The sequence below is a fragment of the Mchenga conophoros genome, linkage group LG23 (assembly GCF_057382185.1).
Source record: "Mchenga conophoros isolate Kocher_MC1m ecotype Shallow Benthic linkage group LG23, M_conophoros_male_GT1.1, whole genome shotgun sequence".
NCBI classification, from domain to species: Eukaryota; Metazoa; Chordata; class Actinopteri; order Cichliformes; family Cichlidae; genus Mchenga; species Mchenga conophoros.
The window spans coordinates 3,649,827-3,671,317 of record NC_140547.1 but is presented as its reverse complement, the minus strand read 5'-3'; the positions used below and the strand labels follow the sequence as shown (position 1 = coordinate 3,671,317).

The 21,491-nt window shown below is 40.3% G+C and overlaps 1 protein-coding gene across 2 annotated transcripts in view; it reads right to left on the bottom strand.

Annotated features, from left to right (window-relative positions):
• The window catches only part of trabd2b (TraB domain containing 2B), a 70,906-nt gene that overhangs the window by 10,582 nt on the left and 38,833 nt on the right, over nucleotides 1-21,491 (bottom strand). The window contains exons 3-4 of one of the 2 annotated variants that reach the window (XM_085265491.1): nucleotides 16,446-16,592; nucleotides 10,806-10,980 (exon numbers count right to left, since the gene is read on the bottom strand). In XM_085265491.1, coding sequence (XP_085121617.1) covers nucleotides 10,806-10,980; nucleotides 16,446-16,592 — 322 coding nt within the window. The remainder of the gene's footprint in view (nucleotides 1-10,805; nucleotides 10,981-16,445; nucleotides 16,593-21,491) is intronic. The other variant, XM_085265492.1, reaches the window with a different exon arrangement.

The following is a 21,491-nucleotide window of genomic DNA, read 5'->3' as shown; positions in this document are numbered from 1 at the left end:
CATGTTTGTAAATGTGTGTAGGTGTTAAATAGGTGACAAATTAAAGGAAAATATGTAAGGTGCTGGGCCACCATGACTCTAAGGAATAACTTCAATATTGCAATAAAGTATGTGAAGTCTACTGGACTGAAGGACACTACCTCCCCCCACCCAGTATCCCCCAGTGTTTTGATGATGCTGGTGAAAAGCAATGTCTAAACATTACAACATCTCTCATAGTTGTTTTGTTGACTTAGGAAACAAAATTACGCAGAGCCAACTCTGGGGGTGGTGGAGCTGGGTGGCTCTGAGCAAATACTGTGCTGGAAGTGCTCCACAGGTACATAAGAATATGATCTTAAAGAGGAGATAGACTAAACAGAAAGCTTGCTTTGCTTTTGTTTTTCATTGGTGGAGGATTTGATTTTAAGGAACTCTAAATCTGTCAAGTTCGTTTAGATGTTATGAGGATGCTGACATTTTTCCCAGGAGAATGCAGCTCATGCTTCAGTGCTTTTCTTTCTGCGATCTGCTTGTGCGTGAACCTGTGTGTGTTCGCATTCTCCCTGCAAGTTGTGCTCATATAATGTATATGTGTGCACCTGTTTGTGTTTTAGGGGAAAGTCCCTTTTTCCACTTTTTGTACTAAGACTATTTCCTTGAGCAAAATATGAGTAATGCAACAAAGATTTTAATAAGGTCGGCATCCCTGGGCCTCACTGTGCATTCCCATCTACTGTTTAACAGGAACGGGATCTCTCTATAAATCACACAGCAGAATTTGAATTAACAGAGCTACAAAAACAGCTACCCACAGTGTTCAGGAATAATTTCCTTGAAAACAGACCACGGCTTTTACATGATGTGTAAATTCCACCTCTCTTCTCAGGGAGCTCTGAGTTTCTAGAAGGAGAAGTAAAGGCAATCTGGAGCTCACCGCTCTCACCCATTCCTCATCTCCATAATGACTTCATTTCCTATGCATGCAGTAAGACGTCTGTCTGTCTTATTGCACTACACACCCCCCCCGAGGTGTTGTGAGTGACAGCTGTTGACAGGACTGTTAAAGGTTGAAATTCTGGTCAAATACGGAGATCAAGAAAGTTTCAGGGATCAAATCCAGAGGCTGACCGCTGCATGTGGCGGGCTTGACACACATCCATGTTAGAGAGACTGGAAGCTTCACTCAGCTCAGTGGTTGAGTGTTTAAAAGCCATTCCTTGCTTTCAAATATTTAGACTGCCTATGCTTGCTGCTTAAGTTTGTAAAGCTCTCCTGGTGGGCAGAAAGTGAGAAGCTGGGTGTGGTGAGGAAAAAGTAGAAAAGCACAGAGAGTTAAAAAAAAAAAAAGGAAGTAGTGGAAAATGTAGAAAACAAAGGCACAAAGAAAGTAAAAATCCCCCTGCTATTGACTGTTTTTGTTTCTGTAAGCTGTAGTCTCTGATATCTCATCGTACATACATGTAATGGAAGATGTGGCATTCTCTGCTCTAAAAACGTCTCTATGATGTTCGTCTTTCACCTTTCACACTGGTTTGTTTTTCTTCATCCATCAGTTAAAGTTACAGAGAGAAGGAATGATAATCTATAAATTATGATCTAAAGGAGTGCATATGTGTGTGCTGCTGGCAAACACCACACAGACACATAAGCTTAGAGATAAAAGAAAGTGCATGTGAGTAAATGTGAGTGTATCTTTCTGAGTTGGATCTGTTTGTGTTTGCAGAAACCAAAGCATCACATCACATCAGGCCGTCTGGTGCAGCACTCCATCACTCTCCTTCTTGGTCAAATAGACCTTGCACAGCCTGGAGGTGTGTTTGGGGTCCTGTTGAAAAATAAATGATGATCCAACTAAATGAAAATCGGATGGGATGGCATGTCGCTGCAGGATGCGATGTGGTAGCCATGCTGGTTCAGTGTGCCTTTAATTTTGAACAAATTCCCAACAGTGTCACCAGCAAAGCACCCCCACAACATCACTCCTCCTCGTCCATTCGTTCACGGTAGGACCCATGCATGTAGAGACCACCTTTTCTGTGTCACACAGACACGGTGGGTGGAACCAAAGATCTCAAATTTGGACTCATCAAAGCACAGATTCCCACTGGTCCACTGGTGCATTACTTGTGTTTCTTGGCCCAAACAAATCTCTTCGGCTTGTTGCTTTTCCTCAGTAGTGGTTTCTTAGCAGCTATTTGACCTGATTTGTCTTCTCTGAACAGTTGATGTAGCCACGTGTCTGTTACTGGAACTCTGCGTGACATTTATCTGGGCTCTAATTTGAGGTGCTGTGTGACTCAGATGAATTAATCCTCTGCAGCAGAGGTGACTCTTGGTCTTGCTTTACTGTGGCGGTCCTCATGTGAGCCAGTTTCATCGTAGTGTTTGTGGGTTTTTGCAGCTGCACTTGGGGACACATTCGAAGTGTGAGCAATTTTCTAGACTGACTGACTTTCAGTTCTTAAAGTAATGATAGGCTGTCATTTTTCTTTACTTAGCTGATTGGTTCTTGGCTCAGGCAAGACACTAATCCCAAAGTTATTCACTGTGGCAAACAGGCAAATGGCATTTGAGATGCGCCAACACTGGTGTGTAAACCTATGTTTCTACAGGTGTCTAAAACTCCCAGACAAGAACACAATTCTGCCAAAAAGTACATTTTAATTTAGTGTTTTAATGTCAGTAGCAGAAAATCTTCTTCATCTTTCAGTTGGTCCCTTTAGGAGTCACCAGAGCAGATCATCTGCCTCCATCTCACCCCATCCTCTTCTGTCACACCAGTGTAACTCCTGCATAGCAGCCCCATATTCAGCATAGCCTATATCCCTCATCTGCACATGTCCAAACCCTCCCAATCTTGTGTCTCTAACTATATCCCCATCTCATTATTAATGATTCCTATATTTCATTTGGCATAGATATTACAGGCCTGGCACTATGTTTCTGTCTTGTGGCCCAAAATCTTCCATGTCTTTAATCGGGATCGAGATCTGGTGACCATAAAAAAAAAAAAATTTTCTGCAGTAATGTTTTAATCAGATCTGTTATTTAGCTAGGATAACAGTGAATATAGTCATTCACCAAGTAGAAAAACCTGCAGCATTATGAGTCTCTAAACGGGGACGTTAATATTCTTGCATTCCTGGGGCTACATAGTTTCTGTTGTGTGCATTTAGGTCAATTTTAACACTCAAAAGATCAAAGAAAGAAGCATTCACGTGTTTATGAAACGTAGCATTAAAGTCATTGGCTCTTAATAGGCAGTGGGATGTTCTTCCAGCTGCTAATGAAGTGTGTAATCTTTGAACAAGCTAATGAGCTATACTGATTTAATTACGATGAGAAATGCAGCCAGTGCAGTTAAGAGTTACCATAAGATGTTTTCACGCAAACTCACAGAGTTACATTCCTGAAAATTTACAAGACGGCATAACCTTACATGGATACAACAACAGAGCCTACGCTGTTCCTACAGCAGTTGAATGCTATTGTAACTGGTCACAGTTAAGAGATCCAAATGGGAAATGATCCTTGTTTAGTTTTGAATCATATTAGGGATTAAAGTTATCTGGCTTTGAGGAGGAAAGGCATAAGTATCCTTGTGCTCATCCACCAGATGCCCCTGTAAAAAACACAACGTTGGCTTCAAGGACAAACCACGCGGACGTTAAAAATAAATTTAAATGTGTGCTAGGCCCAAACTGTCAGCAAGGAAGCACTTCTAATATCTTTCTGTCTCTGTCTTCTCCACAGAAGAGAAAATACACACCCAACATCCAAAGCATTGCACGTCTGTCACTTCATAAAATAGATCCGCACTATGTGGAAGGAAAGACAGTATGAAGCAAGATGGAGATAGACAGCATCAAGGAATGGTGTTGGTTTAATAAAGGAAAAAGAGCAACAGATGGAAAGGACTGACAGTGCAGACCAGAACGACAGAAGCAGAACAGAGAGCTGGGGAGAAAGATGAAACGAGAGCTATGCAGACAGACTGGTGTGCAGGCAGAGACAGTCAGATGAGGGGAAGAGGCTGAGAAAAACAGATACGGACTAAGATGGGAAGAGCCACGGAGACAAAATGACATGCACGCCAGGCAGGCTCTCTCCCTCAGTCATCACTTCGACACCACAACACCACAAGTGACTGCAAAACACATGGGTCCAGTCTGCCTGCACAATGGGCTATTATAGGTCTGCACATCAGAACATATGCATAAAAATCAACTTCAGCAAACAGATCCAAAGTGGCTTAGACTCCAAAACAAACAGTACTACATGTGGACTTTTGACAGTAACTGCTCGTTTGGGTGATAAATATCTGCAGATCATGGGACTTTGTGTCACAAACATAAACATACGTGTAAGTGTGTGTATGTTTGCGAAGTGGTGTCTAGGCCGTGGCAGCGTCAGGAAATTCCATGGGATGTTTTTAATAAGAGTGGGCAGCGGCTGCCAGGGAACTGGCAAATGAAAACCTGCTGAAGCACACCACAGAGCTCGAACAACACACGGCCATGCTCTCACAGCACTCCTCAGCACAAATGATAACTCTGCATGTAGTCTGCATAAGTGTATGTTTTTAGTTTGTGTGTGACTGAGAGGAAGGCGACAGAGAGTGCATTTTGCCGAGTGAGTGATGGAAAATAGTTAAGGTTTGTATCTGTTTGCAATAGCAACAGACCAAGTATTCTGTGTGTATGACTTGTCTGTGGGTATGCCTTTCCTTTATTGCTTTCATCTGGGGCTGCTGTGTCATTTTGTCCATGGGGGAAACTCTGATGCTTTTACTGATCCTTACAAAGAACTCTACGTCATGTTATAGTGGGTGCCCGTGATTGGTCCCTATTACATAATACTGATAGTAATAGTGAACAGCAGTGACCATAGTGGTGCTTAGGAGCAGGATGGGAGACGGTGAGGAGACAAAGGGAAGGAAAAGTGGGAATAACTTCAGGTCCACTTTGACACTGGCTACAAAATGAAGGAAGTTGGTACACATATCTAACGTCTCAGAAGTATCTACAACAGGTAAAATGGAACTGCTCTAGAACATTTATGTGTATGTGAGTGGGAGACTGTGGACTGTAGGCTATCAAACCAATTCAGATGTTAGAATCAATACTTTCTTCACTAGCTAACCAAAACCCAAAATGATTTTTCTTTAGACTGGTAAGATGTACTGTTTAGCTATGCTGAACTACCCCCTGCACACAGCTAGAACCAGCCTAGTTTAGAGCTGTTTCAGTTTGGAAGCTTGTTTTGGCTACTGGAAAACAAAACAAAACAGAATATTGCTATCCATCAGTCAAAATAAACATTTTGGGTTCTTATCTCGAAATTTTGACTTAATAACTCAAAATGTCGAGATATTTGCTCAGTTTTGGGTTCTTATCTCGAAATTTTGAGCTAGTAAATCAAAATTTTGAGATAGCTAATGTGAAATTCTTATATAATTACCCCAAATTTTAAGATAACTTTGCAAAACTTTGTGGATTTGTTTTCATTGGGGGAAATATATACATACTATAGTTACAGTAAATGGCAAATTTAATCAAAAGGACACTGCTTTAATCATAATCAATATGTATTGCCATTGAAAACAGGCTACTAATGAGTGTTATTAGTGTATTAAATGTCTACAGTACAGTCATTGGTTAAGAATCAAACAATATATGAGTATTTTGTGAATGATTTATTTGGAGGTGTCATTATCAACCACCGATATCATAAAGTCTTGGCCCAACAGTGAGACAGTAAATCCTCTCAGTCAGTTTCTTTTATATTGCCTGGGATAATTCAGTTATGCCTGCTGGAATTTATATAAATAACCTGTTTCTGAAAGTGAAGAAAATGAAATGTTATAACATGCACTTGCAGATGTGTGTGCAGAATTCAAAACTGAGAGCAGAGCAATAGAGGAAAAAAATCTTTTTGCAGTTAAAAAAGCGTACATTTTATCCAAAAAGGCACTTGTGCTACAGGAAGGTGTATGTGTGCAGTGAAAGCAAGGGCATGGGGGAGGCTGAGAGGTAAGGTGCTGAGCTGAGGAGAGATGGATTTCCTGACTGAACCACTTAATACACACATCGTACACTTTAATTACCCTGTGAAAAGAAAAAAATAACTATGACATCTGTAACTTTAGAGGGGCTTGACCTGAGAGGTGCTCCTGCTCGTTCTCACACAAGTTCTGTTTGTCCACTACATTCTAGACATAGTTAATGCTAGAAGTAAGTGATCCAAGGCAAATGCTGCTGAAAACGGCTCCTAATATGTATCTGCTGTAAAGCATAAATACGAAAACACCCACTCGACATGAACAGACATGAGCACACATCATGGCTCTGTCAGAAACAGTTCCATGTTAAGATTATTCCGTTTTGTCATCCACAAAAAAAAATGCTGTGAAGTAAGGTATATAGTCCACTGCCTTTAGTTTTTTCGGTTTGAAACACGTCATGTTAATGTGAGTTTTGAGATCTAACCATAAAGATTGGATTTTATGTGATCACATTATTGCACGCCCACGTTTGGCCTGAAAGTAGCTGTAATTCATCTCCCTGGGCTGTCTTTATTTTATATGTCTGGATAATCTTAACCCTCACACCCCCCGTCTTCTTAATTTCCCTTTATTACTCAAACTATGGTCTGTGGTTAGATTATATTTAGACCATAAGCAGAACACCATTCACAAAGCAGGCCTGCTCACCTCAAGAGGTTTTGAAAATCTTCAAAGGAAATGTGGGCAGGGCCAAATTTCTGGGAGCCAGTGTCGTCACTTAATACGTTCTGGCATCACTGAGTGATAAAATTTCATGTTTGGTTACAACTGGGACTAAAAGGGACAGTTACAGGACTGTAAAGACATGAGTCAATATCCTGAACACAGATATAAGACATGAGGATGTGGAAGCCTTCTGCTTAGAGCATGAGAAAGGTGGTTTGTTGCCTGAAAACAGAACTTAAGTCCTATTAGTTGTGGTCACTAGTTGCAGTATTTATGGCCTGTCACTCTAAGAGTAAAGATTTGTGTGGTGATATTATTGAAATATTTCGGTGGAAAATATTTCATCTTCATAACATTCTTTGAAACTCAATACTGCGTAAAAGTTTTGAGCCATCCCTTGTTTCTTTATATTTTTCTAGGAAAATTGGAAATAGGTCTAACAGTTTATGGAAACATATGCCAACACGTATGTTTGCCCATGTACAAAGTTTGTACAGTTTTAATGAGCTTTAAAGTCAACATTTAGTATGACCACCTTCATTCTTTAACTATAGGATTTCTGTAGTAGTCTTCAGGAATAGTTCACTGGGATTCTTAAAGGACATTCAAAGCTCTTCTTTTGATATTGGCTGCCTTTTGTTCTGTTCTCTGTCAAGATGATCCCACCCTGCTTCAATAATGTTAAGGTCCAGGCTCTGGGGAGGCCAGTTCATAACTGATAGTCTTCCATTGTGTGTTTTTCTGCCCAAGTATGCTTTTACTGCACTGGCAGTGTGTGTGGGATCATTGTCATACTGGAAAATAAAGCTACTGCCAGTCCGGCACTTTCCAAATGTTAATGCACAGTGAATCCAAATTTGACGATACTCTTCTGCATTCATAATTCCACCAATTTTGACAAGATCTCCAAAACCATTGGCTGAAATTCAGCCCCAAAAAATGACAGAGCCTCCGCTGTGTTTTATAGAGTGTAGTTCCTTTCTCCTGATCTCCCTGGTACATGTTGATGATGGCTTGTTGACAGTGACTCTTCCACTGAGACCTCAGTGACCAGTAGATGCATCATCTGAAGGGTCAGATTCATCTGTCAGGTCCTCAGAGATGCATCTGCTGGATTTTTTCTTCTACTGTATCATTACTGTAGTTGTCCATCTGCTGTAGATAATTTTAAGGCCCAACATAAAAAAAACAAACAAACCAAGAAACACTGATCTGAAAAGGTCAGGTATAAGGACTGAACTGGAAATCAGTGAAAAAGCAAAGAAAATCCTTTAAGTACCTTTATAAAGCCTGGAGAGCTATTACCTGGAGAAAATCCAAAAAGTCTGGTCCCTTGGAAACAAAATATCATAAAAGTGGGGGTGGCTTCAGACTATTGAACAGTATTGTATAACTTTGTGGCCTTTTGAACTCCCCTTCATTTACACATACTATATTTATCTAAGTTTCAAATAGCATCTATGTTTTATGGCTTCCACTGTGCTAGGTTTGACAAATTTCTCTAAAAGTTAGTAATAATTGATCAAAAGTATTCTGTAATAGTGTGTAATAGAACAGTCCTGTAAAATTCCATGCTGTAATTACTCAGTATTTCCAATTTAGTGTGACTGTTTTTGAAGAAAGGATCTCTAGTACGAGCACATAATTAGTTGCTGCTATAATAAATCAAGTGTGTCTGTATCTGTGTGTGTGTGTTTGTGTGTGTGTGTGTGTGTGTGTGTGTGTGTGTGTGTGTGTGTGTGTGTGTGTGTGTGTGTGTGTGTGGACCCTGCAGTCTAACTGTAATGGTTCCTATCACTTCACACCTGCTGTCACTTTGTTACACACAAGGCTAAAGCGTGCAGGTGACCTGAAACACATGTTCACCTCATATCTATCCAGGCCACGTGGAACACACTGGAAAGTTAACACAAAATGTTTAATAGAGACTAATCTTGAACATAAAGCTGCATTAAAAAAATATTTTAATTGACTTAATAGAAAAAAAAATGCAAATTCACAATCGTGGCTTTACCTGTCCGAGATAATTTAAGACCCAGATTTTCCTCAACATCCTGGAAAAGATATATATATGTAATAAATAGCATTATTATATAGCATTAAAGCAGTGAGGGATGAATAATTTCAGTTTTATGTGCTGCAAACCAGTGTTTTACTCTTATTCAGAATTGTTGCTATGAACTGCTGGTAGTCTGTTTAATGTAAGCTGGCTTAGTCTGACACTCAGCCACACATGCTGACATATTTAGTTACAGATGGCTTCTTTACTGAGCACCATCATTTTCTCAGCACTGCCCCTCTGCTCATTTAGTTACTGTATACAAACTCACGTCAAGGAATTCCTTTGTGAAAAACACTCATTTTAGACGGTGAATTGAGAAATATGTGCCTTGGCAGAAGTTCATTCAAACGTTGGAAAATAGTTTTCACATTCTCTCACTCTTTTTCAATGTTTTCTATACACAACACTACAAACTGTGACAGGTAAAGTGAATGACATCTCTTTATAACGCAATGATCTGCTGAGAAACTTAGATCTACTTTAACATGTAACACCTCCCAAACGGCTCAGAAATAGCTAAAGAAACAAGAAGAAGAGCCCAGAGATTGACCCCTACATTTCCATGAAAACCCCAATCCACAACCAAAAAGATGCATTGCCAACATCCTGTGCCAGACACCACAGGACAGCCTTCAGAATTCCCTGGTCCATGCCCTGAGGCTTCAAAGCTGTTTTAGCACCACAAAGGGATCTGCACAATGTTAGGCAGATGGCTTTTAATGATATGACAGACTGCTCTATATACCAGTCGTGTTCTGTCAGGGCAAGGCAGGTGGGCATTGCTTGCCCAGTGAAATCTACAATTAAATATAGACACCATAAGTGTCTGTCATTGCTCTTTTGCATCCACCCTTTAAATTACTGCCATCTTGTGGTAGCAATTTGTCTCATCTTTCCTCCGCTTGCCTCCAATTCCACTAGAATCTGTTGGGCATCTCGATTTTATGGGTGCTCCCCATTAACAGTAGCTTGAATTGGGCGAGAGATCAGCAGCTTCTTCTGGTTATTTGTACACTCACATTGTGGATAAACATGTTTTCTTTAATGGATGACTGATGGGAGAATAAAATGCAGTATCTTTGCTTGTCTTTTTGTAAAAGTCACCACATGCCACTGATATATATTTTTTCTTCATGTATGTACACCATTTATTATTTAGTAATATTACAGAAATCCGTTTCTCCACAGAGTCTGAGCACAAATACTAACAGTGTTCAGCCACATCTGCACGGACACACAAATAGCAGCTGGATGGTGCAACAGTGGCCCTGTCCAAACTGCACAAAGAGCAGAGGGAGTAACAAAAAAAAGGAGCTAGGCATTCAGTATTAATCATTCACTGTGGCGCACACACACTCACATGCATGCACATACACACATCCTAGAGGTAGCGCCACCCTTTTTCAAATGCACGCAGGCACACAGCCATACAGTAAACAAAGATACCCACCCACCACCTGTTTTTGTGGGCAAACACATGTGTTTGTATATTCTCAAACGTACACACACACACACACACATTTTCCTTAGGACACACTACACTATTCAGGAAACATTACCAGCATTAGCCAGGAATGCTAATTGAAACAAACAACTCACAGTTTCTTCATTTCTGAGATGGGAGTTGGCTGTAATTGAGACTTCTGTGTATGTGTGTGCACGTGTGTGTACACTTGGACAGATTCACAGTTTTTGAATGCCAGAGATCTGGGAACTATTGTACACTATTATTGTCCTGCTTTTTTTTCTCCAGTTTTGCTTTCAAGCAGAAAAGAGAGCAAATTTGTTCACTGTAAGCACACTTTAAAACTGACAGATTCTCTGTTCCAGACCAAAGTAAACCTGATCTATTCCATTTTTCAGTTACATGCAAATGCATACTCCCTGGAGTTGCTCTCAACATGTAGAATAGAGAAGAATCTCGTAACCAGCAGGTCAAAGGTCATTGCGTGAGTTCCTATAACATTAAAGTTATTTCTGCAGCGTTAAACCGATACTATCCTACAAATCCAATCTGTCTAAGAGTCTTACCTGCACCGAAAGCAAAAAAGTAAGTCTGGTTGGGATTTCTCTGCAGCAGGGCAGAAACTCGTCGTGCCATTCGCTCGTTGCGTTTGTAGATCAGCTCCTGGCGGAAGTAGCTGTCAATCTGCTGAGCCGTCATGCGGTCATGAGCTGGCAAAGAGCTGTTGATGAAGTGAGGCAGCTGAAAGAAAGAAAAAGACCGTGAGAAAAAGGACTTTCAAAGCCTTTGTGGTAAAAATCCATGGCAGAATTAATAGTAAATGAATCACTCAAATTTTAAATAAAACATAAAAAGAAAGAAAGAGCGTTAAAGAAAAGTGGGATGGAAAGAAAGAAGAGGGCTGAATGGTGGTGTTGGTGCCCATGTGAGTGTGACACCTGGCAGCCAGAAGTGTTTCTGATGTGACAGCTTGACAGAAACTGACCAGCGCAACGCCCTGCGCTGTAGACTGATCTTTACATGAGAAAGCATTAACAAATGAAGGAGTTGGAAGGAGAAGTGTCAGCGCCATCTGTGTGTGTATATAGGTTTAACATTTCTGTGTGTGTGTGTGTGTGTGTGCATGTATGACGAAAACTGTTTACACAAATGTGTTTATAGGTGTGGTATGTGCGCTACATGAAAGACACTACAAGTGTGTATGCCTCAGTTCAATATATTGTGAAGTGTAAATGTGTTAATTACTGTTTGATACATTAGCAGCCAGACAGACAGAGAGACCTGGCTCTGTTCCACTTTTTCCTCCATCAGTCGTTAATCTGTGAAGATGAGTGGGGGGGGGGGGGGGGGGGGGTTGGCGGTGGACTCAGGATTTGAGATGTCCAGTTCCTTAAGCCCTAGGATAGAAAATGTATCTCTCGCCCTCCTTATATGACTTGAATACATACTTTTAGATTGATTCCCTCTACAGATCTATCACACACTGACAGTAATAAAGATATTTTTGTAAATGTAAGCACTATTTTCTTATTGAGCTAGATTTTTTCCCAATATCTCTCATTACATTCCAAAGTAAATAAAAATCTGCCATAACAAGAAAATTGGAATTTCATGGAAAGGCTTTTCTCCTTGGCTGGTTATTTACTAAGGGTCTAATTATAAGGCATTCATTCAAAGCTCTTCTTTACTTACAGAGGACGCAGTGTAAGCAACAGAGAAACATCAAGTGATGAAGATCTTATTTAGTTAGTAAAGTTGTTAGCAGTTTGTTCCACTCAGCGGCTGATTTAATTACTTAAGAAAGTGATTACTATGCAGTCACACTAATATAAACTAATCATTACCTAACAGTTTGTTATTATATCTTCCAGTCTGTTCTGTACAAAGTCATTGTATATAGCCCAATCTTACTTTAAAGTAGGACAGATTTAAATAATGGTGGGAATGTAGAAACAAAGAGGTTGGTTTTCATACTCTACACATATGCAGATGTGTTTAATCTGGATTTGTATTTAACTGTGACAAGGAACACTCGTGCAAGCATGCTATTGCTGTCTAGAACTGAGCTACAAGTTTACACAACAGTAGAACAGCTGCAAATGGTGCGTAAATTAGCATGTGTATGTGTGTGTGTCAGGCCTGAAAACATGAGGGGATTTATTGTACCACATGTGAACGAGGTGCACTTCAGAATCCATCCAAAATCTATACGATGTTTCCTTTCAGTCACACCGTCTCAGTCTGTTTTGATTCATACTTCAGTTATCTTAATTTACAACAGAACACTGGATAAATTTCATTTGTTTGTTACACAAATATACATTTCCATTAGTAAACATTTTCTCATTCCAGGATTTAGAGGTTTGTCATTTTTTCCATAGTCTACAGTTGGAATATATATTACTCTGCTTTTCTATAAATGTCTCATACTATTATTATATCCACAAACAAATCTTCACTGCTTCATTAACCTTCTGGAAGTTATGGAGATTTTTGTAAATATATTTTACAAATGTGATAAACTTCATCATGTGCTACCACTTCCAGTGGCGATATCTCTTTATGTACTGTTATATTGTAATATTAGTAAAAAATAAAGGCCAGGTGCTTAAAGGAAGTTTTATTTAAGCGCTGTCCATAAACCTGAGCCATTTCCACACATGTACTGAAGCCCTGATCTTTTCTAGGTCTCGCAAGACGGAGCCACATGTGAGAACTCAAATGTCTCACGCAGTCAAGTCATACATGTGTTGTTTTCAACCTGCCAGAACACTTTTACAGAGTTTGTACAATGTTGGCCTGAACTGATGTATAAACCAAGCAGATCATATCAATACTTCATTTACTGCTGGTTAATTGGTGTCATATGCACTGCCTCATACATGAATACATCTATCCAGCCAGCTACCTTAGCTAAATCACACAGTATATATGCCGCAGCGCAGTGGACTATTCCTTCGTGTTTGCTACATGTGACAAAGGACAGCTTTGGAAAATATCTTTGCCTCATTCTTCAGAAACTATGAAAGGTTTATGTGTGAAAACAGTTTTAGAATAAAAGATCAAGAAAAGAACCTTTCCCTCAAATTCAGGGTCTGATTAAATTTGAACGGTTTGTATGCCACTGAATTAAAATACATGCTTTTTGTTATAACCCAGCAGTAGAACAAAAAAGGCAGAAAGAAACAAAAGCGCATTTACACAATTATCTGTAGCCCAAGGCCTTTTTTATCTGTGTTTTGTCAGGGTGAATGACGCAGGTTTACCCAGATTGACAGCTCTATACGATTCATAAATAAAATAATGCAAACTTGGAAGAAAGTTATGGAAAAGTTTAAAGAGAGAGCTGAAGAAAAAGGTGCAGAAAGACTTCATGGCTGATGAGAGAGGATCGTGTGAGTGTTTCAAGACAAGGAAAAAAAGGGTTCGGTCAAAGAGGGGTCAAGGTAGGAGTGTAACGGTAAATGCAGATAAGTTATCACATGAAAAGCCATTAGCTGCTCTCCATCCCAACGTCCACAGGAAACACATAGTGACAGCAAGATATTTTCTCCCTTCCCCACCACTGGTACTGCTCTGCACTCATGTTCTCGTACATATCCTGCCAGCCGTTTACTTCTATTTTTTCCTTTCCCTTCGGATTCAGCTGTTTGAAATCCCCTTTCTCTTCTCTTCTGCTCTTTCTTTTTTTTCGTGGCACTGAAGTGATAACAACTTGTAGGGACAACCCAGAGTAATACAGCATTTAAGAACATTTTCAGTCATATATAAATTATGCAGAAACATAACAGATGTGGAAAACTAAACCTTTGAGACATAATTTTTCATCTTGGCACATCAGTCTACATTTTGATGGTTTACATCTCCAGGTAACTTTTGCCTATGTCTTTTGTTTTCTTCATTTTTTTTTATGTGTTTACTTAAATGAATGCATTCATCTTACTTCTTTTGCATTTCAGTTTTTCTTCTGTCTCACTTGCACTCTGTTTTTCTGATGAATTTGGGACCGGTTGAATGCTGAAACACATTAACCTCTCTTACACCGTTCCACTCACTTGTGGTCTCTGGCCTGCCATCGGCCTCTTTCTTATTTGAAGAAGATTGAACTGAAAGAGCATCAGGGGTGTCGGAGCGGGGGCCACTGGATTAAGTCCTATCTATCAAAAAACACCTGTCCTTTTACAGCTCTGGAAGCTCACATTCACACAGACACACAAACCTGCAATAGATCATTAGGCTACAGAAGTGAGCTCTGAAGTCAGGCATCTGATTGCTGTAGCATATGTTGGGGAATGTTAATACATGTTATTATGACATGAGGAGCAGGGGCAAACTGGTATGAGTTAAACTGCAGGTGAAATAGTGGCTAACAGCCCTTCATGGCTCACAGGAAGAAAAAGGTGTATAAAAGCAGACAATGAGAGAGACAGGCATAGAAACACGGAGAAAAAAAAGCAATCGCATGTCATTTGTCAGCGCTGAATTGTAAAGGCATTGTGAGTTTGTGTGTACAGTAAGTTTTTTCATATAGTGTGTGTCTCTAGTGGATATGATGTGGAACTCGAGCAGTGAGTTGAGGTTACATGGTCTTTTGGGTTTAATGGGACTTAAGGATCAGTGAGGAAGGTTGACACAGCATAATTGACTTATGAGGAGAGCGTTTGAGCAAATCTGCATTTAAAAGGCAGAGATGGATTGAGAGCCACTACATGTTGTGTCTACCACATGTATTTGTAGGTATGTGTGCGTGTGTGTGTGTGTGTGTGTGTGCGTGTACTTAATGCCGAATGGCCTCTTGACAGCTGGGTATGAAGACTGATTAAGAGACCATCACCAAAGGAGCAAAGGCTATGTTAGGAAATAAGTTGGAGGAGGTTAGATGGTGTATTTACAGTGGAGTCCAGAGCTATTAAAGTGTCAGACTATCAAGTAACTTGAGGCTGAGAAGGATTAATATGGCAATGTGCAGATTTGTGGAATTGACGTGTAAGCCCAAAAGTTCGAGGTGACGATAGTGTAATGGCACAGAAGTGGGTATGAGAAGTTTGCCAACTCAAATCGAGGATCTGACAGATTCAAGTTCTGAGCACTGTTACAGATGTTTTGCTACCACTAGCTAGTATTTTCTGTGAGGATTTTTAGTCAATCAGGAACGATAAGTAGACGATTCCCTTTTCCAGCAAAACATAGCTAACTTAGAAGTTCAAAGGTTCGCCTTTTTTCTGCTTTAAAAAATTGCAAAGTTAATAAATAAATATTTTGGTAGTTTCTGCAAATGAATTTAAGAAAGTTGTCTTTGATGGTTAAAAGTTTACAGCAGGGTATCAAAGCAAGTCTCACTTGCATGATACCATAGGTCACTATTAAAAAAGAAAGAAAGAAAAAATCAGTGACATGACCTAAAACACATATTCATATAGTTTAACATGTTTTTATGCCTGGAAGCAAACCTGGAACCATTCATCATTGTTTGGCAGCGAATGCAGGTTCCCATTCTTTTCAGTTCTCTCGGTAGAAAAAGAATGAATGTGTAGGTCTGCAGCTTAAATATAGTGTGCAGAGGATGATGTTACATGCACAGGTGTGATTAATCTGGTAAACTGTACTGCACTGAGTATGCAAGTGAGTTGAGATCAGTGCAGAATCTTCAAAACAGCTAGCTCTTAGTTTGCCTAAAACTGGCTGAGAGAAATTAAAAAACGACAGATTATGTGACAGTACATTTTAGGTCATTTTACTTAGTAATGCAAAAGTAATCAAATTAGTTACTTTGTCCAATAAGTGATTATGTAATGTAGAAAAGTAACTTGTAATGTGTAATATCTTACTTTTTTCAGTAACAATCCTAACATTGGTAATGTGATACCAGCATGAAAGTAACTTATTATCCAACTTTTTCACTGTAGCCAAACATTCCAACTTTACCAGTATGTTGCTGTCTGACCATGCAAAACTTTGGAATTTGGAAATATGTTGTAAAACTTTGTAAGGTTTGACAAAGTGGATTAACGGTATTAGATCCTTTGTATTATATTAGGCAGGCAATTTATTTTAGAGTCTTTATGTTGTTTCTTTTTGCCACAAAAAACTTGTTTTAACTGGTTTTGAAGAATTTTGACACAAAGCTATTGAAATCAGTCCTAAAAAGTGAACCACAAGTGATGATATTTTTTACAATGGGGTGAGCAGTCCTTAAATGAATCAACCTGTGAGGTGTCATGGTTTAAGATGATAGCGCTGAGGTCACCACAGTTGTAGTGTGTAATGAGGTCCTCTGTGGTGTAGGAACCTTGGAGGCTGCCCGCTCGAACACCCTCGTGCTGCAGCAGCGTCTGGTTCAAGGCAAACAGCACCTACAGGTAGAGACATGGAAACATACGAAGGGCGCTGTTACTTTCTGCATCCACAAACTCAGTTTCCTCTGCTGTGCACCCAAGAGGAATTTGCCACAAAGGTGTAGAAATTGTGCAGGCGTAGCCAGTGTTCCTCTTTAAAAAATATATTGACCTTAATATACAATGAAGCTATTATACTCAGTGTCTGCTGCAGAATACTTATTCTTTTGCAGGGTTTTCATTTCTTTCAGGAAATTTTCATACGCTTTTCATACAAGCTGACTACAGGTAAAAGCAGACCACAAAATGCATGGCAAGGAGCCATTGACTTTTTCCTGAAGGAAAGAAAGAACAGGGAAGAAAGGTAGAGCTGAAGAGATTGAAAGAGAAAGAGGCCCTTTAAAAATAAGCCTCCTTTCTCTTTCACCAGGACCAGGTTGCAGAAAATTTATAGCACCCATTAAAATCGAAAGTAAACCCTCTTTAGAGAGAATTTATAGCGTGCAGCCACTAGCCAGCCCAAAACCTCCACAGCTGTCCTAGACACCAGGGGTTAATCTCCCTGCTCCCACCCTCTACAATCTCACGCCACTTCTGACTGGCCTGGCAATCAAGACCGACCTGTCAGTCAGTGCTAAGCTCTCTTACAGGAACCAGAGGTGCATTTGAAAGAAAACGTTTTTTTCTTCCTGTATTGTATTGCAATTCACATAGTTCTACATTGCACCCAATAAGACAGAGGTTTCAGCTGATGTGATTACAACATCAACATATCTTCAAACTAAACCAGACTGATCCATGCCTGTGATCCTAATTGCCAAGAAACCTGACTAGTGCTTTGGAAAATACTGCAGGGAGAACGTCAGCATCCAGCCCCAGATGATTTGTAGAGCAGCTTAAGACCGATACAGCTGCACAACTGATTGAGCCCCATGTCAAAATTTTTTAAGTCGTAATTCCTGCAATTAAGCAGTGTTTTCGCAATCATATATGCCCATATTGGGCACATTGCATGTTTAAACTCCATGTAACCTTTACGTTGGGATAATCACAACCAAGCTCTAAGCTCAACCTTGTGACTCTCTCTCCTTCTCTCTGAGGTTATTGTGTTTGCTAACAAGTCTTGTGGGCTCCTTTTCACTTTAATCCGCTTTTGTTTCATAATGCAAGGAGACAACTGATGAGCTAACGGCACACATAACTCTGTCATCATCCTGTTTTTTGTCTACTGCATCCTCCTCTTATCTCTCTGCCAGGGCCTGATCTCTGTGCCTTTCTTCCTGTTGTATAGCAGGAGTCAGATCTTATATATTTGTTTTGACATGTTTCATCCAACATATTCTTCAGCTGTATCCAACACCGTGCTGTCACCCTGCCAGAGGCACATAAGAGTGCCTTGATCAAACCTGTGACCATTTCAGTTCTGTAAACATATGACTTCGAGGCTTTCTTTAGCTTATATTTTAACACAAGACTTCTCAAATCCAGGAGCCCCACTGCTGCTGTAGTAATGACTCTGTATGACTCAATTTTTGTTTGCATCAGAAATGAAGTTCATTGTTCTAAACTCCAGGTAATGTTGAGGTGTGATGCCAGACCCAGAGGAGCGAATGCTATCTGGTCCATCGCCAGACAAGCTAATTTTGCTGCTGTTGAAGCTGATTTTGTGCCGGTAAGTTGCCACGGCTCCAGGTCCTTGACCCACAGGGCTTTTGGCCAGTAGGTCCTGGCCAGACTCAGGGTCAGAAGCTGGTAAACCTTGCACACCTGCAAGGATTTTTGCTATGCAGCCAACTTCAATACTTTTCTTTACATTGGACCAGACAGATCTGGACACAACTGGCGAGATGTCAAGACCATGGTTGGTTGTGTTGGTAGGGGAGATGTTATTTCAATATTGTCCCCTGGGAAGGGAAAGGAACATCTCTGCAGCTGTAACCATGGTGCTCAAGTTATGTGCTGGACTGAATGAAAGAGCACGTCAGTCACCACAGGGGACGCAAAGACGGAGAAAGAGGCAGTGAGAGGAAAAACGCAAACATTCCCTGTGTGTGTGTGTGTGTGTGTGTGTGTGTGTGTGTGTGTGTGTGTGTGTGTGTGTGTGTGTGTGCGCGCGCGCGCGCGCGCGCATGCACACGTTGACTAACAGAGTGGTTGTTCTCACACTGAAGTGATCGACTCACTCTGACAGACCAACTTTTTTATAGCCAGACCTTTTCAAAATAACAAATACTGACCGTTTTCACCACATAGTTTACTACTGCAGGTCTAAGTTCTCTTTTTTTCCTAATCTCTTCTAATACATGCGTGGGAAACTCCAATTGTAATTAAATAAAAGCTTTATAAGAACAAAGCTGGAAGGAGAAGTGCATATGGATAGTCTTGGAACCTGCAATCTGAGTTCAGCACTCCAAAAATTCATTAGCAAGCTTTGGAGGGAAAACAGAGAGCAGGGGTTGGGAAGGATAATGAGCATTAAAAAAATCCCAGAGATCTTTTTAAGTTTAAGAAAATGTCGTTTATCAACTTGTGTGTACATTACAACAATTGACCTTGAAGTGCATTAAATCCTGGCTGTTAGCTAGCACTAGTGTTAGCTTGTCTGAGGGTTTTATGGGTCTGAAGCATATAATGAGTAGGTGCCGATGACAAGGTACTGGAACTGAGAATGTTGAAGAATGTGAGTAGTGCTTATAGCTAAAGAACTGCAGAAGGAAGTGTCAGAGTGTGGAGGCCAAACTCTGAAATCTGGCAAAGAAGCAAAATATGATTTACTTTAGAAGTAAGTACACAGGAGTCACTAAAAACAAAAGACACACAGAGCAGTCGTTTTATAAAGCTAAAAAAGGAAACATGGTCACATATTCATTCTGTCTGCTTCCATATTTTCTCCACCTTCTTGTCCAATCTCCTCAACTCCTTGCATTTTGTCTCAGTAAAGCAATGACACATTGTTCCATGTTCCTGCAAACTCAGAGCGAGACAACGAACAAAGGGCGAAAAGAAAGAGGTCTGAGTACAAAGGCCAAATAGAGCTGAAAGTGTGAAAGACGAACAAAGCCTTGTTCTCTGTGATGAGCATGTGTTGCACATATGGAGGTGATTCTTCTCCAGTTGTGTAGTGGAGAGTTTGGGAAAGTGAGCATGAAATGTATGGGTAAGGCCTGGCATGGGTGTTGGCTGTAACCAGGCAGCAGTCAGGTGTATTAAAGCTTAGCAAAGGCTTGCCAGCACCAGGACAGAGAGCTGAGATAGTGTGTTCCTTCACAGTGTTTCCCCTTTTTCTCTTATGTTTGTCTCTGATTGGATATCTATGTATAGTTATGTTTTTGGCCTCGTGAACAAGGAAAACAACTCTCTGAGCAGGTAAAAACATCTAAACAGTATATACCCTACAGTTTACCAGATCACCACCAAAATGTAATGAGTTGTCATTTTTCCTCTGATAGATGATCAGAATACTTTAATAATCCCCAAGGAAATTATGTGAAGTAATTCTGTGCAAAAACTGCCCCATTTCTTAATATGTTGATTCACTCCTTATTCTGGACCCACATCAGAATTTCAACGGTTCCTCTCCTTTACCTCTCCACTCAATTTTATGAAGTCTTGCTTGTTGGTTTTCTTTAATCTTGTTGACAAATAGTAAGACAGGCAAATGGCACTGAAAACATACCAATTCCAAGAAGAAAGGCAAAGAGCAAGGGAAATAGCAGAAAGTCATTTCCTTTTTTCCTATTTAGTCTTAGTTTCCTGCACATGACTGCTTATTTTAATTAGGCAGTTTTTGTAGTTTCTTGTAGTTAAATGATGTGATTTAATATTATCCTGCGACATTATCTTTGTGAGTGAAACCAGCAGCTAACAAGAGTTAAAGATTACATAAATAAAATGACTAAAAACACATGTTGTTGCTGGTCTATTGGTTTTGTGTGGTAATTAAAATAGAAAAATAGCAAACTGGCAGCATACTGCAATGGTTATTATGTCACACATTCTTCCTTGTCAAAATCAAATGTCTATGTTGCCCACAATGCAACTTGACCACCTGCAGTTTGGTCTGAGGTTTGTCTACATTTCTGTGCATTGATGTGATGTCAGTATAATATGAAAAATGAGTTTCCATGAAAACCAGCTGAAGTTGGGAAAAAAAACAGCCCCAGAAGCCAGAAAATTCTGCCACAAGAGTTGCTTGGTTGTTGGCATCGTATCAAAAATATGACCAATCAAATTAGATATTGTGGCTGATAGCAAGAGGATTGCGATTAGCTCGCGATATCAGTGTAAAGTGATGTCTGTGAAGGTTCTCAGTCGTCCAGGTCATCGTAGTCAAAGGAGCTTGCAAAGAAAAGTGTCTGGACTTCTTTAAGTTGCTTGAAGACGTTTCACCTCTCATCCGAGAAGCTTCTTCAGTTCTGAGGTCAAATGGTGGAGAGTCCCAGATATAAACCTAGTGGGAGTGACCCCCCACAGAGGGACAAAAGGACCCCCTGATGATCCTCTAATCGCCTGAGCCAAAGTGGGAAACTGGGCGTGGGTCCCAATCAGCCAGAGTTTCGGGTGTGTTCATTGTGAAACCTGGCCCCACCTTATCATGCGAATTCCTGAGGTCAGATGGCCCAGGATGTGAGTGGGCGTTAAGGCGTCTGGGAAGGGATCTCAAAACTGGATTATAGATGGCAGAGAGTTGGTGTCGTAAACCCCCGCCTCTGTTCAAAGATGGTCGCTCACAGTGGACATAGATGCTTCTTTCACTCTTCTTTCAAACCATCTGTCCTCTCTGTCCAAAATGTGAACATTGGCATCCTCGAAAGAGTGTCCTTTATCCTTAAGATGCAGATGGACTGCTGAGTCTTGTCCTGTGGAGGTGGCTCTTCTGTGTTGTGCAAGTGTAAAGTGATCTAGAAGTTGAATGAA